Raw genomic sequence first — 19,544 nt, 5'->3', positions numbered from 1 at the left:
TCTCTAACATAAATGTTTGAAGCCAGAAATATCATCAGCATGCTTTGACTGCTCTATCTCTCTCTCTCTCTCTCTCTCTCGCTCTCTCTCTCTCTTTCTCTCTATCACATTGCAGAGCGGAAAAAATAGTTTACAGCACACTGCGTTCAGAGGGAAGCTCGCTTCTGTTATGTAAATCAGGACAGATATTGGCAGAGACTCAAGGTTAGCCTAACACCAGCTTGTTTGGTTGCTGTAAGTGTTTTCATGTCCTCACAAACAACACACTGGTACTGCAGTAATTATGTGATGCTGTTAGTGGATGTGTTTTTCAAACTGACACTGTTAGATTTTCGACAAAGCCTTGCAGTGATAGAGGACTGTGTCAGATTCTATTGAATGACAGATATGAATAGGACTTGATTTCATCCATTATGTAGTGTGTGGGGGTGTAAGTGCTTAGATAAGTACATTTTAAAAGGTGCTTGATAGACATTCTGCCAATGAGCATCCTAGGAATCGATTCCTTTACAGTGGCAGATGGGTCATTCGGGATTGGCTTAATTGCCTTAATTTACACTGTGTGTGTGTGTGTGTGTGTGTGTGTGTGTGTGTGTATGTCTTGTTACTGACAAGGGGAATGACAAAGTCGCTAGAGAAAATGTTGAGAAAAGCTGTGGTGGACAGATTGACAACAGAGACTCCATTACTCCTCCTGGTTCTACCAATAAAGTGACCTATCAAATTCTATTAGGTTGGAGAGGCGATGGTTATCAAGTGAATTTATTAGACCTAGAATTGCCTCCATACAAAACTTTACATTACAGTATATGGAGGAGTAAAGCACACACACAAACCCCCTAACATCTTAGGCAGATCAAATTGGGAATAAAAAAATCATTATTTGCGAAATTCCAATAAATACATTTGCCGGGCTCGATTTTGGGGCTGAGAGTAAATTCAATAGCAGCTCCTTCCTCTTGTCCATAAAACAGCTAATGTCATCAACTGCAAACCTGCGGCAATTGAGTTATGCTGGGGGAAATGTATTAGCTCGTCTCCAATTTACACAATAGGGTGGATGGAAAGTCATTTCTATGCTAATGGTGTTGACAAATGCGTTGTAGACTTTCCATTTGTTGAGAGGATCTAAATTTGTCTCTGATTTGAATTGAACTCTAAATTATCGCTTAATTGGGTTCCACAGTGATTTATGCGTATACGGTGGAACTCTCATTTATTGTCTTGGGTCTGGGAGCTAACTGGATATTTCTGTCCATCAGTAAACATCCATCTCCTTCCCCCTCCCTCATTTTCTCTGCATGTATTTCTTTCTCTTTCAGTCTCTCTGCTGCATTACCAGGATGACAAAGAGTAGACTATCCCCAGGGTTCTCTCTCTCTCTCTCTCTCTCTCTCTCTCTCTCTCTCTCTCTCTCTCTCTCTCTCTCTCTCTCTCTCTCTCTCTCTCTCTCTCTCTCTCTCTCTCTCTCTCTCTCTCTCTCTCTCTCTCTCTCTCTCTCTCTCTCTCTCTCTCTCTCTCTCTCTCACACACACACACACACTATTATTGAGGCCTCACTAGACAGAAGAGGTAGGCTATACACTGTATTGTTGCCTCTAGCAACCACATCACTCTGTGTCATGCTCCCTTGTCTCTCTTACTCAGACCAACTTCTGTGACATGTGACATGATGTCAGATAATAGCCAATCCTTAGGGCCCAAACAACAGAACAGAACCCAGCTCTGATTTCCACCACCAAAACTGATAGTGAGCCATTAATTTCTCATATAATCCTTCATCATGTAATTCCCAGTAGCAAAGAGCGCTGTCACATGTCGATACCCAGTAAGAATGGAGTCTCTGATGGAACTGGGGCACTGACGAGACAGTCTGACAGTTGATTGACAGGTACATGCTGATGGCACAGAGCCTATCGGGGGAAGGAGGGTGGAGCTAGATGTGCGGAATAAGTAATAGACTAGTCATAACTCAAAGTGGAGATTTCACTTTACATTTACATTTTACATTTTAGTCATTTAGCAGACGCTCTTATCCAGAGCGACTTACAGTTAGTGAATACATATTTTTTTTATACTGGCCCCCCGTGGGAATCGAACCCACAACCCTTGCGTTGCAAACGCCATGCTCTATCAACTGAGCTACATCCCTGCCGGCCATTCCCTCCCCTACCCTGGACGACGCTGGGCAAATTGTGCGCCGCCCATGAGTCTCCCGGTCGCGGCCGGCTGCGAACCAGGATCTCTAGTGGCACAGTTAGCACTGCGATGCAGTGCCTTAGACCACTGCGCCACTCAGGAGTACACTTTATGCTGACATTGAAAAATGCACTCCATATTTATGTACCAGTATAGATTTAATCTGTTTGGCCAATTGACAATAATGAAATGCAAATCAGGCTCTATTTTTCAGCTGTATTGATAAAATACCAGAGTCTGGCAGAACAGAAGCTATAGATCAATATAGATTGTTACACGAGATAATGAGCCATATGATAGTTCCTTATGGGAGAAAAAAACAACACCATGTTCAACATTTTCTAAGCACAAGCAATTAATTGCATTTAAACAAATACAGTCGTGGTCAAACGTTTTGAGAATGACACAAATACAATTTTTCACAAAGTCTGCTGCCTCAGTTTTGATGATGGCAATTTGCATATACTCCAGAATGTCATGAAGAGTGATCAGATGAATTGCAATTAATTGCAAAGTCCCTATTTGCCATGAAAATGAACTTAATCCCCCAAAAACATTTCCACTGCATTTCAGCCCTGCCACAAAAGGACCAGTTGCCATCATGTCAGTGATTATCTTGTTAACACAGGTGAGAGTGTTGGCGAGGACAAGGCTGGAGATCACTCTGTCATGCTGATTGAGTTAGAATAACAGACTGGAAGCTTTAAAAGGAGGGTGGTGCTTGAAATCATTGTTCTTCCTCTGTTAACCATGGTTACCTGCAAGGAAACACGTGCCGTCATCATTGCTTTACACAAAAAGGGCTTCACAGGCAAGGATATTGCTGCTATTAAGATTGCACCTAAATCAACCATTTATCGGCTCATCAAGAACTTCAAGGAGAGAGGTTCAATTGTTGTGAAGAAGGCGTCAGGGTGCCCAAGAAAGTCCAGCAAGTTGATTCAGCTGCGGGATCGGGGCACCACCAGTGCAGCGCTTGCTCAGGAATGGCAGCAGGCAGGTGTGAGTGCATCCGCACGCACAGTAAGGTGATGACTTTTGGAGGATGGCCTGGTGAAAGCCACTTCTCTCCAGGAAAAACATCAGGGACAGACCGATATTCTGCAAAAGGTACAGGGATTGGACTGCTGAGGACTGGGGTAAAGTCATTTTCTCTGATGAATCCCCTTTCCGATTGTTTGGGGTATCCGGAAAACACCTTGTCCGGAGAAGACAAGGTGAGCGCTACCATCAGTCCTGTGTCATGCCAACAGTAAAGCATCCTGAGACCATTAATGTGTGGGGTTGCTTCTCAGCCAAGGGAGTGGGCTCACTCACAATTTTGCCTAAGAACACAGCCATGAATAAAGAATGGTACCAACACATCCTCCGAGAGCAACTTCTCCCAACCATCCAAGAACAGTTTGGTGACGACCAATGCCTTTTCCAGCATGATGGAGCACCTTGCCATAAGGCAAAAGTGATAACTAAGTGGCTCGGGGAACAAAACATCAACATTTTGGGTTCATGGCCAGGAAACTCCCCAGACCTTAATCCCATTGAGAACTTGTGGTCGATCCTTAAGAGGCTGGTGGACAAACAAAAACCCACAAATTCTGACAAACTCCAAGCATTGATTATGCAAGAATGGGCTGCCATCAGTCAGGATGTGGCCCAGAAGTTAATTGACAGCATGCCGGGGCGGATTGCAGAGGTCTTGAAAAAGAAGGGTCAACACTGCAAATATTGACTCTTTGCATAAACTTAATGTAATTGTCAATAAAAGCCTTTGACATGTATGGAATGCTTGTAATTATACTTCAGTATACCGTAGTAACATCTGACAAAAATATCTCATACCATTGAAGCAGCGAACTTTGTGAAGACCAATACTTGTGTCATTCTCAAAACTTTTGACCATGACTGTAGGGTACCTGATATGATATAAAAACTCCAGAATATCAATATTGGTGTCAGAGAATGTGTATGTTAGGCTAATCTCTGTGATGCCCAAAACCATGTAAGGATGACCAGATATGTCATCAAACTTGAAGCCTATTTGCCTGAAACTATTCCACAATCTGAGACGGAGTCTATAGGCCTACGAATTTCCTGCTATAGGCTACTGGTTTACCTAGCTACCATATATATTTCTTTATCTATTTTAATTGTAATGCCTGCTGGTGAGGACAACCTGCAGTTAAAATTCAAAGTCCCGATAATAATTTAAAACGAAAGCATCTCTCTCTCTCTCTCTCTCTCTCTCTCTCTCTCTCTCTCTCTCTCTCTCTCTCTCTCTCTCTCTCTCTCTCTCTCTCTCTCTCTCTCTCTCTCTCTCTCTCTCTCTCTCTCGGGTGAGTTTATCTCCATCCTCAGCGGACACTGACGTGTTCCTCTAGCAGCATAACAAAGTCTTCCTCTTTTTATCCCCTTTTCCTCCACTCTCTTTCTCTCTCCGTCCATTCCTGTCTTCCCCGTCCCCTTTCTCTCCACATCGCAGTTTACCCTCTTTATGCACCTGCTTCTCACCACTGCCCGACTAGACACCGACTCAACCAGCATCTAGCCCCGGGAATGATACCCTTTCTCCCGGACTACGGTTACAGCCGCCAGTGGATAGGTCTGCGTTTTGGTCTGTTTAAAAGCTATTTGCGGTTTATCGGAAAGGTGGGCTGAAGGCGTGTTAAGAGGGATTACCTGTTGTTTTTAAGGGGTTCGTTTCGTCGCTCTGTCGTTCGAGGGATATGATCCTCTCCACTGAGGAGACTCAGCAAACGGTCCCGACGGGACGCGGACGTGTCTATGTTTTCATAACCCTACACGGGATGAATTTTGAGATTTATGACAGTTTATCGGAGATAGCAAGAAACCAAGTCCTCATGTCTAAAAATCGGTCTTATGTGGTCATTAAAATTGCTTTGGGGAGTGCAAATTGTCGCTGTAGGTTCGTGGAATGCTTGGGTGTGATGGAGTGAGTGAGGTAAAGTGAGTGCACGTCTCAGATGTTTATCCCCTAACTTCGGCAAGATGAAATCGCTCTTCTACAGCCGCTTCTTCATCCTCCTGCCCTGGGTCCTCATCGTCATCATCATGATCCATATTGACACGAGGACGTCCGTCCGAAGTCCAGCCCTGGGTCGCGGCGGGGGAGCACAGAGGAAAGACAGAACCAGCCCACCCCGGGCGAACCGCTCCGCTCTCCCGGTAATCTACGCCATCACCCCGACCTATAACCGGCCAGTCCAGAAAGCTGAACTTACCCGGCTCGCTAACACCTTCCGCCAGGTTCCTCGCTTCCACTGGATAGTAGTGGAGGACTCGAGTGTGCGCACGGAGCTGGTGGCGCGCTTTCTCGCCCGCTCGGGGATGCAGTACACACACCTGAACATCTTTACGCCCCGCCGGTTCAAACGGACCGGGATGCCCCGTGCTACTGAGCAGAGGAACACGGCTCTGTCGTGGCTGCGGTCGCATCGCTCCAGGAAGGATGTTGGGGTAGTATTCTTCGCAGACGATGACAACACATACAGCCTGGAACTGTTTGAAGAGGTAATAATAAATCAATGACAGATACATGGCATGTCTTTAACATCAGATAAAAGCTTAGGGACAGTTCGAAATTTACTCGAAAATGCACCAAAATAATAATGATTACCACCACAAATAACTATAGCAACCCTGTGTTTATAAACTTGGATATCGACTTTACCACTTCAGCATGGTTTTGTAGCACAGTAGATGCCACGCAGGGCTAGGGGATAGAAGGTTGCAGGTTCAATGGTTCGCCGACCACCATGGACCACCAGCTCACTCTCCCCATGCCTATCTCATTAGACTATGATCAGTGAAGGCTGCAGACAATGATCAGCTAGGGGGAAATCCGATTTTCAACATATTATCATTATATACAATAGTGTATATGTAACGAATTTAGCAGCCAACAGGTTTCTGTCCCAATGCACCACACACACAATCAATAAGCAACGCATAACTGCATATGCTACATGCTACAGACTTCTAGTGCTTCATCATGGTTTGCGTTTTCAACACCACAATCAAATAGAGTGTCAATCTCGAAAAACAGAAAATACATCCCTCCCTACTCAGTATCGAAGGCTTGGCTTGACAATCTCTGAACATCATTAAACATTTTGGTGTTTTGTAACAGATGTCCATTCATCAAATGGCCCCCAGCAGTTTGGATGTTAGAATTATATTAGAGTGGAGTGGATGAACATGTGCAGCTAGGCTACAGGATACTTTTTTAGTAGCCTACCTAATCAGGCTGGTTGTGTTTCTGCCACACATAAAAGGTAATACATTTGAAAAGTGAAATGACAAATACTTTGGCTATATTGAAGCATTAGGTAGGTTCTATGTCTGGGGTCAGCAACTAGGTTTGGCCTAGGGCCAATTTATTTCTGAGCTAATAGTTGGCGGGCCAGAATATAATTAGCATGATAAGCTGCCCAATCCATACAGGCCCTCACTACAAATTGAACAAGATTCTAACATATCTGTTTAGATTATAATCAATGACAATAACATAATAATTTCGATCTGATTACACTGATAAAATCATCAATGGCTCTATTAAATTAGTTTTTTATGTCTATTTCTCTGTGCATTGATTGGAGAAAATCAGCTTGCAATCAAGAGAAAATGTATCTCTCAAAGCCTCAACAGAAAGGTGGATAATGAAAATAGGAGTTTCAGGGAAGAATGGACACAGAAATATGCATTCTTACCATATTTCTCCAGTGTCAAACCAGTATATTTTTTGCAACTGTTGTTGTATGCAAATAATTGAATGAATCTAAGCATAGCCTACTTTCAAAAGTTACCTTTCCACCTAGAGACCCGACCGACACAGAAAAATGGAAGCTTCAACTGTCGGCTACTTGTCCGTTGCTTAATTAGGCCTAACCCAACAACAGAATGTAACAAGTGCTTCCCTAAAAGCTGCCTGGGTTTAAACATATTCTATTTTCAGAAAGTGAATAGCTGATACAGACATAATAGCAGTCATTTTTTGTCTCCTTGAATATAGAAGGCCGTGTCTCAGCCTCAAAATGGCATAGAGATGAAGCAAAGATATCACCATATGCTTCGGAGTCGCATCTTTCGCAGTTATTGTTTCTAACATAAGGCATGTTTCTAGCATAAGGCATCACATAGCTGAGCATCATTATAGAACACTTTATGTTACTAGGATCCTTTTTACTTATTTATTTTCTAAATATAAAGCTAACAATAGGTAGGCTATCCTTTTTGCCCAGCTTTCTTTAACGAAGGGCATGGCATTCACTTACCAGAGTCATGTAGATGTCGCTAACCCTCACATAGCCTCCCACCTCAATTCGAGCACTGGTTTTAACCAAACCTTTCACAGACACAGAGATATTTAAGGAGTGCATGCTGACAGTAGGGCTATTGGTGGATTTGGCTACCGACTAAATCTATGGATAGCATAATCGTGTTTGTCAAACAGGTAGGCCTACCTCTCATTTCTTAAATAGGAAGAAATAGGCTCCAACAAAGCCCTCTTGTTGTTAGTGAAGGCAATTGTTGAAATGATTTAGGCCTACTCAAATGACTTTCAGCACCATTTGCTGTCCACCTCCGTTTGATTATGCCGTGGCCGCTGCTACAAAGCTGTCTGCTGCTTACCTTATTAGCTAGTTGACTGTCTCCTGCACGCTCTCTTCTCATGAATTGAAGTTCAAATTTAACTTTTGCATTATTCAGGTGGGGTAACTTTCTGTTGGGACATTACTTTTGGATCATTTTGCATCACGGCTCCGAGATCATTATTATTATTATTTTTTAATTCTTAATAATATGGGGAGGGGGGGCTTTTTATGTATGGTATGATTGCTAGTTAACCCAAAAGTTCGGAATCAGTGACGCGTGCAATGACACACCTGGCCTATCTGCTGCCTATCAGCTATTCCTCTATGTTCTTGTGGATTTATATAGAAATTGGTGCAGATTTTAATGATTTTGTGTGTGGTATGATTGCTAGTTAAGCTATTGGAGATCTGCACAAACCTCTATTGTCACTATGGATGGAGGTCAGGATAGACAGTTGACTGGTAGACTATATTGACCTGTGGTATAGAAAGCACAGAAAAGCATAGTGCATAAGGGAAGTATCAAAACACCTTGATAGGGGAGGCACATGCAAGCAGATGAGAAAATGTGGCTATATGGAAGGAATTATGAAGTAAAACCTGCAAAATGGGGAATGTAAACCAAGGAAAAAATGCACTACCCTCCCCTGTGCCCAATAAAAAAAACACATAACCCTCCCCAAAGCAAAACAAAAGTTTGAAAACCCTCCCCTATTTTGCGAACTGTCCCTTATCAGTTAGCTAATCTAATATAGGGGTCATCAGATAGCCTATGTGTGCATTCAGCCACCAGATATGGAAATTAGGCTGGGGTATCCTGATGGGCTGACTCTGGTCCTTTAGGGCCACTGTGTGTGCAGGCTTTAGTTCCAGCACTGATTCTGGATGGAACAAAAACCTGCACTTAACAGAGTACATTTCACATTTCAAGTTCCTTGGTGTCCACATCACCAACAAACTATCATGGTCCAAACACACCAAGACAGTCGTGAAGAGGGCACGACAACACCTTTTCCCCCTCAGGAGACTGAAAAGATATGGCATGGGTCCCCAGATCCTCAAAACGTTCTACAGCTGCACCATCGAGAGCATCCTGACCGGTTGCATCACCGCCTGGTATGGCAACTGCTTGGCATCCGACCGTAAGGCGCTACAGAGGGTAGTGTGTACGGCCTAGTACATATCTGGGGCCAAGCTTCCTGTCATCCAGGACCTATATACTAGGCGGTGTCAGAGGAAGGCCCAACAAATGGTCAAAGACTCCAGTCACCCAAGTTATAGACTGTTCTCTCTGCTACCACACGGCAATCGGTACCGGAGCGCCAAGTCTAGGTCCAAAAGGCTCCTTAACAACTTCTACCCCCAAGCCATAAGACTGCTGAACAATTAATAAAATGGCCACCCGGACTATTTAAATTTGTTTTTACACTGCTGCTACTCTCTGTTTATTATCTATGCATAGTCACTTTACCCCTACCTACATATACAAATTACCTCGACTAACCTGTACCCCTGCACATTGACTCGGTACCGGTACCCCCTGTATATAGCCTCGTTATTGTTATTTTATTGTGTTACTTTTTATTTTATTTTATTTAGTTTATTTAGTAAATATTTTCTTAAGTCTATTTCTTGAACTGCATTGTTGGTTAAGGGCATGTACGTAAGCATTTCACGGTAAGGTCTACACCTGTTGTATTCTGCGCATGTGACAAATCCAATTTGATTTGATTTGATTTGATTTGCATATCACTTGTTTTGAGTGAGTCGTCTCTGTGACTGTGTAATCTTCAATATAATTTCCTGTTGAAATAACCTGATCGACAGCAGGGGCTCGTCTCTCATTGATTGCTCCGGAGATAGGAAACACATGGGTTTTGCATTGTGTGTGTGTGTGGGGGGGGAGGGGGGGAGGAAAGAGGAGCATTGTGCCCTCATCACCCAGTGACAACTTCAGATACGATGTGATTCACACAAGGCCGCCTCAAACAATCACATAGCCTACTCTAACCCCCTGCCATGTCACCAGTTCAACTGAGAATCAGGGGCAGTATGTATCAAGCAAGCATCTCAGAGCAGGAGTGCTGATTTCTCCAGTTCTCCAATGGGATAGTATGAAGTTGCCGCTGGACACTGTTATAATACCCTTTACGGTTTGGGGAGATGATCCTAAATCTGTGCCTAATGACAAAGTCTACCCGCCAGGGCCGACTCTAACATTTAGGGGTCTCTAAGCATATATTTGTTAGTCGCCCCCTCTTGACGGCGAAGGGGGGAAAATGACGTTTTTGAGTTCATTTCTGGCAATTCTACATATTTTGCCTTGGGGTGCAGAGTAAATGTTGCGGTTTTAAAGCAAGTTTTCTGCAATTCTATACATTTTGCCATGGGGCAGTGAGAAGATTTAGCAATTTTATAACTAATTTCATGCAATTCTACTAATTTTGCCATGGGGCAGAGAGAAAATGTTGCAGTTTTACAGCTAATTTCCTGCAATTCTGCACATTTTGCCATAGGGTGGAGAGCAAATGTTGCAGTTTTTAAGCTAATTTCCTGCAATTCTACACATTTTGCCGTGACTTATGCCAGGTTAATATGATATCTGAGTGAGAGTGACTAACAAAATCAATGGGGGCCCCCTGGAGGTCAGGGCCCTTGAGCATGTGCCTTCGTGCCCGGTCGATAATTCGACCATTATTACTAAAAGTTTAGATAGCTGACTAGACTAATTTACCAATCTAAAAAATGTTAGCTGACATTAGTTAATTGAGTGACTGTCAGTGACTGACATAACAAGAGAAAAACTGCTGACGCACAACCAAATTTAGAAATTGCACTTGTTCTACTATTCTAACTCTCAACAGTAAGTTGAGACACCGACTGAGTTCCTATATATACACAGTATACAGTATATTTAAGGGATAATCAACGAGGGGCTATGCGATCTCTGGAAAATAATCAACGATGTGGAAGGTGTGTTCCACAACGCACCAGCGGAGTGGAACAAAACTTTCCATGGAGTTGCATTCTTTTCCAGAGAACGCATAGAGCCCCGAGTTGATTACCCTTTCATACCATGGCTACAATTTAGCATATTTACCGCTATAAATGTGTTCTTTTGCAGGTTGAAATGTGTTCAACAACCACTGAAGTAGCTAGCAAGTTTACTAGATAGTGACAGTAGTTGCCTTGGTAACCAAACAAACAGACTGCCAAACCATCAGTCCTAGCTTGCTATTATGAAAATCGAATTCAACAATGTCAATAATGTTTTCAATTCGACTTTTGCTTTCAAAAGCAGCTCAAACATAGAACATGTAAGAATAAACTATAGCCATTGAATTCTACCGTGCAAATATACCATGCGCTATAGGGAATTATACAACGGGTGGGTCTAATCCCGAATGCTGATTGGTTAAAACCGCATTCCAGCCAGTGCACCACCTGCTAAATCTAGACCTAGACCTTATATAGACAATGTGTGTGCCTTTCCAAATCATGTCCAATCAATTGAATTTACCACAGGTGGACACCAATCAATTTGTAGAAACATTTCAAGGATGATCAATGGAAACAGGATGCACCTGAGCTCAATTTCGAGTCTTATAGCAAAGGGTCTGAATACTTATGTAAATAAGGTATATATATTTATTTTGTTCATTTGCAAAAATGGCTAAAAACCAGTTTTCGCTTTGTCATTATGGGGTATTGTGTGTAGATTGATGATGATATATTTAGAATAAGGCTGTAACGTAACAAAATGTGGAAAAAGGGAAGGGATCTGAATACGTTCCGAACACACTGTATACAGTGAGGGAAAAAAGTATTTGATCCCCTGCTGATTTTGTACGTTTGCCCACTGACAAAGAAATTATCAGTCTATAATTTTAATGGTAGGTTTATTTGAACAGTGAGAGACAGAATAACAACAACAAAATCCAGAAAAAACGCATGTCAAAAATGTTATAAATTGATTTGCATTTTAATGAGGGAAATTTTTGTCCCTGACATCCTTGGAGAGCTCTTTGGTCTTGGCCATGGTGGAGAGTTTGGAATCTGATTGATTGATTGCTTCTGTGGACAGGTGTCTTTTATACAGGTAACAAGCTGAGATTAGGAGCACTCCCTTTAAGAGTGTGCTCCTAATCTCAGCTTGTTACCTGTATAAAAGACACCTGGGAGCCAGAAATCTTTCTGATTGAGAGGGGGTCGAATACATATTTCCCTCATTAAAATGCAAATCAATTTATAACATTTTTGACATGCGTATTTCTGGATTTTGTTGTTGTTGTTCTGTCTCTCACTGTTCACAGCAATCCCCATGAAGCTGGTTGAGAGAATGCCAAGAGTGTGCAAAGCTGTCATCAAGGCAAAGGGTGGCTACTTCGAAGAATCTAAAATCTAAAATATATTTTAATTTGTTTAACTCGTTTTTGCCATATATTATCTTAAAGTTCACATGTCTATATATACAGTATACACATTCTAAATGTCACTGATTTATTACATGGAACTGTAGATGAGAACGAATGAACGCTAAATCTGATTAAACGCATCATATGCAAATAACTAATATAATAAATACAATGTGTTAGAGATTGATCTTTTGATTGGCCCACATAATGCAATATTTATCGTTAAAAAGGTGTGGATGTGAGGTGAGGGTAATGATGATGAGGATCACACCAACTCAGAGACCAATCCCTGGAGCCCACCGGTGGTACAGACAGGAAGTATCTCACTTCTTATCAGCTGCAGACACAACACCTGCACAAGTTTCCATTCCAAACTTCAGAGGAAACTGAAACAAGAAGAGGAGTAACACATCGTGAAGCCATCTGTTACAGACAGCTAAGGCAAAGTTCCAATCTGGAAGGAGAGTGAATGTCAGTCTCACACACATGGGCAGCCAGGCGCGCACACACACACACAGATCTGTGCCATTATCTGAGCCATTACTGTAACACATAAAGCACACACACACACATGCTGTGATACTGGTACAGACACACAATTCCCCGACCTCAACCACATTGAGATGGTTTGGGATGAATTGGACCGCAGAGTGAAGGAAAAGCATTCCAGGTGAAGCTGGTTGAGAGAATGCCAAGAGTGTGCAAAGCTGTCATCAAGGCAAAGGGTGGCTATTTGAAGAATCTCAAATATAAAATATATTTTGATTTGTTTAACACTTTTTTGGTTACTACATGATTCCATATGTGTTATTTCATAGTTTTGATGTCTTCACTATTATTCTACAATGTAGAAAATAGTAAAAAGAAAGAAAAATCCTTGATTGAGTAGGTGTGTCCAAACTTTTGACTGGTACTGCATATTTAAGCAATAATGCCTGAGGGGGTGTGGTATATGGCCAATATACCACGGCTAAGGGCTGTTCTTAAGCACAACGCAACGCGGAGTGCCTGGGTACAGCTCTTAGCCGTGGTATATTGCCATATACCACAAACCCCCGAGGTGCCTTATTGCTATTATAAACTGGTTACCAACGTAATTAGAGTAGTACAAATAAATATTTTGTCATACCCGTGGTATACCTTATTTTTTTATTTTATCTTTATTTATCTAGGCAAGTTAGTTAAGAACAAATTCTTATTTACAATGACGGCCTACACCGGCCAAACCCAGACGACGCTGGGCCAATTGTGCGCCGCCCTATGGGACTCCCAATCACGGCCCGTTGTGATACAGCCTGGAATCGAACTGGGGGGTCTGTAGTGACGCCTCAAGCACTGAGATGCAGTGCACCACTCGGGAGCCCATACGGTCTAATATACCACGGCTGTCGGCCAATCAGCACTCAGGGCTTGAACCACCCAGTTTATAATGGCATGTATCACACCCCCTCAGGCCTTATTGCTTAAATAATGCACGGTATATTTGCACGATAGAATTCAATGGCTATAGTTCATTTTTATGTTTGAGATGCTTTTGAAAGCAAATGTCGAATTGAAAACAGTATTGGTATTGTTTTCATAATAGCAAGCTAGGACTGATGGTTTGGCTAGCTAAACTAGCACGTCTGTTTGTTTGGTTACCACGTCAACTACCGTAGCTATCTAATAAACTTGCTAGCTACTTCAGTGGATGTTGAACACATTTCTAGAGGCAAATGTGTTTAATTATAGCCATGATAATCAGCTCGGGGATCTATGCATTTTCTGGAAAATAATGCAACTCCATGAATGGTCATTATTTTCCATAGAATGCATAGCCCTCATTGATTATCCCTTACATAATTAATAACAGCCTATCTTCAATTCCCTCACAATATCACCACATTTAAATTACTGTGACTTAGTGAGTGAGTGATGTTACTAGCCTTACTGATTTTAGAGTAGGTATTTGATCATCCTAGATGTGATGAAACAACACCCCAAAAGAGATTCCGTTCGAAATAGGGGAGGGTTGTCTAACTTTTTTTGGGTGGTTTTTCATTGGGCACAGGTGGGGTAGTTTGTTTTTTCCCTGGTTTACGTTCACTTTTTTGCAGGTTTTACTGTATATTTTCTTCCATTCTAGCCACATTTCCTAATCTGCTTGCATGCACCTCCCCTATATCAAGGTGTTTTTGTACTTCCCTTATGCACTACACTTTTCTGCACGTTTACTATTACTATACCACAGGTCAATAGTCTACCAGTGTGTCTATCCTGCCCTCTATCCACCATTCATAGTGACAATAGAAGTAGGTGGATCGTTTGTCCAGACCTGAAATAAGCTAACTAGCAATCATACCACATATAAAAAATAATTCAAAGGTGCACCAATTTTCAATATGAATCCACACAAGAACAAATAGGAATAGCTGATAGGCAGCTGAGAGGCCAGGTGTGTCATTGTGCATGAAAAAACAGTGAGACACACAGCTCAAAAAGCTCCCCTATTGATCTTGTTTAGGGACAATACAATTATCCTACCTAGACTACTCTAACGCCACAATGCAATGAATAATTGCATTTTTGTTTTCAAGTGGGTACAACATTCTACTCTAGGCTGCAGTGAAAATGTCATTTATATAATGGTGCAAAAGCCCTGTGATTTGAATGTTTCATTCCATTCATTCCATTTGGATCAGTTGTGGATCTACTTTCGACATTTATAAGGTCTAGAAAGGGACAGTAGCAGGCCAGTCTGGCTGTATTTTTACTTCTGATAATGAGAAGCTCTGTCTGTTGCGGATCATCATTCTCCCAAGTCGTCCTATAATAATGTGGCCACATTTGCTCCCAGCAGGCCTAGTTATTCAGGAAAGCTTAACGCACACTCTGCCTCCTCTCCAATCCGCAGCTATTCCTCATGCACCTATAACCTAATGCTTCAATATAGCCTAAATATTTGTAATTTAACTTAAAAAATGTATTACCTGTTATATGTGCCATAAACACAACCAGTCACAATGTTTTAATCTGATTAGGCTACTTCAAAAGTCCTGTAGCCCATCTGTGCACATTCGATTTGTGGTAAATTCTTCCGATGGCATCAATAAGTGCATCGACTGTTGGCCCCCCCACAGTGACTGTACATACCCCAACCAGAAGCCATGGATTACAGGCAACATCCGCACTGAGCTAAAGGATAGAGCTGCCGCTTTCAAGGAGCGGGACTCTAACCCGGAAGCTTATAAGAAATCCCGCAATTGTCACGCTCGTCGGGAACAGAGGAGGACCAAGGCGCAGCGTTGCAGGCAAACATACTCTTTATTTAGCGATATATTGACAAAATAAACAAAACGATAACGTGACAGTTCACGGTCTAACACAAACCAACTAGAAACAAGATCCCACAACTACTGTGGGAAAACAGCCTGTTTAAATGTGGTTCCCAATCAGAGACAACCAGCCACAGCTGACACTCGTTGCCTCTGATTGAGAACCACACTGGCCAACATAGAAATGAACCAACTAGAACTACAACACAAATCTACACACCCTGGCTCAACATAACAGTGTCCCCAGAGCCAGGGCGTGACAGCAATGCCCTCCGACGAACCATCAAACAGGCAAAGCGTCAATACAGGACTAAGATCTAATCGTACTACACCGGCTCCGACGCTCGTTGGATGTGGCAGGGCTTGCAAACTATTACAGATTACTAAGGGAAGCACAGCCGTGAGCTGCCCAGTGACACGAGCCTACCAGACGAGCTAAATTACTTCTATGCTTACTTAGAGGCAAGTAACACTGGAACATGCATGAGAGCATCAGCTGTTCAGGACGACTGTGTGATCACGCTCTCCGTAGCCGATGTGAGTAAGACCTTTAAACAGGTCAACATTCAAAAGGCTGCAGGGCCAGACGGATTACCAGGACGTGTACTCCGAGCATGCGCTGACCAACTGGCAAGTGTCTTCACTGACATTTTCAACCTATCCCTGTCTGAGTCTGTAATACCAACATGTTTCAAGCAGACCACCATAGTCCCTGTGCCCAAGAACACTAAGGTAACCTGCCTAAATGACTACCGACCCGTAGCACGCACATCTGTAGCCATGAAGTGCTTTGAAAGGCTGGTCATGGCTCACATCAACACCATTATCCCAGAAACTCTAGACCCACTCCAATTTGCATACAGCCCCAACAGATCCACAGACGATGCAATCTCTATTACGCTCCACACTGCCCTTTCACACCTGGACAAAAGGAACACCTATGTGAGAATGCTATTCGTTGACTACAGCTCAGTGTTCAACACCATAGTGCCCTCGAAGCTCATCACTAAGCTAAGGACCCTGGGACTAAACACCTCCCTCTGCAACTGGATCCTGGACTTCCTGACGGGTCGCCCCCCAGGTGGTAAGGGTAGGTAACAACACATCCGCCATGCTGATCCTCAACACAGGGGCTCCTCAGGGGTGCGTGCTCATTCCCCTCCTGTACTCCCTGTTCACTCATGACTGCATGGCCAGGCACGACTCCAATTCCATCATTAAGTTTGCTGATGACACAACAGTGGTAGGTTGATCACCGACAACGACGATAGCGTATAGGGAGGAGGTCAGAGACCTGGCTATGTGGTGCCAGGACAACAACCTCTCCCTCAACGTGATCAAGACAAATGAGATGATTGTGGACTACAGGAAAAAGAAGAGGACCGAGCACGCTCCCATTTTCATCGACGGGGCTGTAGTGGAGGAGGTTGAGAGCTTCAAGTTCCTTGGTGTCCACATCACCAACAAACTAACATGGTCCAAGCACACAAGGACAGTCATGAAGACGGCACAGCAAAACCTATTCCCCCTAAGGAGACTGAAAAGTTTTGGCTGGGTCCTCAGATCCTAACTGGTTGCATCACTGCCTGGTATGGCCGTATGAAAAATGTATGCACTCACTAACTGTAAGTCGCTCTGGATAAGAGTGTCTGCTAAATGACTAAAATGTAAAATGTAGTGTATATACAAAAGGGATGTAACCCAAACAAAGAGCGATGTGTAACCTCTACACAATACATGGGACGAGACCCGTAAACAACCAGAGCACAATACACGGTACTCACGAGACCAATGGACATGGGACAATAATCGACAAGAACAATGGGGAACAGAGGGCACAAATATACACATACTAATCAGAGGGATGTTTTTTCTGTTTGTCAAGATTTATATAGTCTATTTTATTGTGGTGTTGAAAACGCAAACCATGATATTGAAGTGCCCGATGTCGGTATGTGCTTTACTTATTGGTTGTGTGGTGCATTGGCACAGAATCCTGTTGGTGGATAATTAGTTGCATATATTCTATATAATTATAAGTATAGCATCAAAATATAGAAAATCTGATTTCCCCCTAGCTGATCATTGTCTGCAGCCGGCTCTGATTGTAGTGTAATGAAACAGGCAGGGAGAGTGAGCTCGTCCTGTGATGGGTGATTTGAAGGAGTCAGGCGCAGGAGGGTAAATCACAGAATACCGAGTTTATTCCGGAATACAGAGTTACGCAGGATAGCATCAAACAGTCCAGTGCGCAAAACAGGCGCACTGGAACAAAACAGGCACACGGGGAAAATATACCCTGGCAATACAAAATACACGGAGCTCAACCGAGCTGCTCTCTCCTCACATTAAACAATCACCCACAAGGACAAGGGGGCAGAGGGAACACTTATACACGTACTAATGAGGGGATATGAACCAGGTGTGTGTAATAGACAAGACAAAACAAATGGAATGATGAGATGTGATGCGGCAGTGGCTAGAAGGCCGGTGACGATGAACGCCGAAGCCTGTCCGAACAAGGAGAGGAGAAGTCGTGACACGTCCATGGTGGTTGGCGAACTCTCAACCTTCTGGCCCGTAGCCCTGCCTGGCATCGACTGTGCCACAAAAGCATGCTGAAGTGGCAAAGTCAATATCAATTTTTATAAACACAGGGTCGCTACAGTTATTTTTATTTGTGGCCGTAAACATTACTTTGAGTAAATTGAATGAGGGGGGAGGGTGTGCAATTTCTTTTACAGTACAAGGGGAGGGTCATGTGAAAATATTTTTTACGTTGGGGAGGGGGGTACTTATTTTTTTTATGTCCCCTCACAGAAAATTTCTAATGGTCCCTTATGTCTGAGTTTGAGAGGAAACCAGACGGAAATCCAATGCATAAAGAAATAATTATTGGATGTTTTCTTTGATCTCAAGCATTAGCAGGTCACGGCTCTGCACAATTAATTATGTGTGTCAGACATTCCGCCAGCTTTGCTGCCTCGGAATGGAGTGTCAGCAAACAGAACCGTGCACATTTCACATTAATGCCCTGTGAGCAATCATAGCCTTTGGGTGAGTTTGCATTTTGCTCCCGGGGAGTGGGGAGTTGTGCGCTAGCGGTAGCAGTATAACTGCAGCACCGTAGCCAATACTGAATGGCTCCCAAGTGTTTGGGTAAGCATAGTCTGCCAGTCTGTCAGTCAGAAATGTGCACTGGTCTGACTTAAAATTACTGCAACCAGACAGCTTGTCGAATAAACCTTTTCAGTCAAAGGCTTGAAGGAAATGGCTGGCCAATAGTGCTCAAATCACATGTGCCTAATACAACAGGTGTAGACTTAACCGTGAAATGTTTGCTTACGAGCCCTTCACAACAATGCAGAGTTAAACAATAATAATAAAGAAAAAATACAAATAGTAACACGAGGAGTAAAATACACAAGAATGGAGCTACATACAGGGAGTACCAGATCAATGTGCAGGGGTACGAGGTATTTGAGGTAGATATGTTCATGAAGGCAGGGTAAAGTTACTAGGCATAAGGATAGATAATAACAAGAGTAAAATAAAGAACAGGTGCTACTGTATCTAGAACCTTAAATGGTTCTTTGGCCGTCCCCATAGGAAAACCCTTTGAAGAACCCTTTTTGGTTGCAGGTAGAACCCTTTACAGAGGGTTCTATATAGAACCCAAAAGGGTTCTACCTGGAACCAAAAAGGGTTCTCTTATGGGGACAGCCGAATAATCATTTTGGAACCATTTTTTTAACAGTGTAGCAGCAGCAGCATATGGTGATTGTAAAAATGTGTGTGTGTGTGTTTGTGTTGTTGGTATGCGTGTGTGTGTCGTGTGTGTGTGTGTGTGCGCGTATGTAGTGTATGTGAATATGTGTGTGTTTTGTGTGAGAGTGTCCGTGTAGTGTGTGTGTGTGAGTGTGTATACTGTGTATATATAGTCTTGTGAGTGTGCATAGAATCAGTGCAAGATAGGGTCCGTCCAGATAGTCCAGGTAACCATT

The 19,544-nt window shown here is 42.9% G+C and overlaps 1 protein-coding gene across 1 annotated transcript in view; it reads left to right on the top strand.

Moving 5' to 3' along the window:
- The first annotated feature begins 4,546 nt into the window (after positions 1 to 4,546).
- The window catches only part of LOC121553174 (galactosylgalactosylxylosylprotein 3-beta-glucuronosyltransferase 2-like), a 36,760-nt gene continuing 21,762 nt past the window's right edge, over positions 4,547 to 19,544 (top strand). The window contains exon 1 of the mRNA XM_041866113.2: positions 4,547 to 5,727. Within this exon, the coding sequence (XP_041722047.1) occupies positions 5,206 to 5,727 (522 nt within the window). The 5' untranslated portion in view covers positions 4,547 to 5,205. The remainder of the gene's footprint in view (positions 5,728 to 19,544) is intronic.

The sequence above is a fragment of the Coregonus clupeaformis genome, chromosome 37 (assembly GCF_020615455.1).
Source record: "Coregonus clupeaformis isolate EN_2021a chromosome 37, ASM2061545v1, whole genome shotgun sequence".
Lineage (NCBI taxonomy): Eukaryota > Metazoa > Chordata > Actinopteri > Salmoniformes > Salmonidae > Coregonus > Coregonus clupeaformis.
Note: the sequence above shows the minus strand (reverse complement) of the source record. Positions and strands in the feature narration are given on the sequence as shown.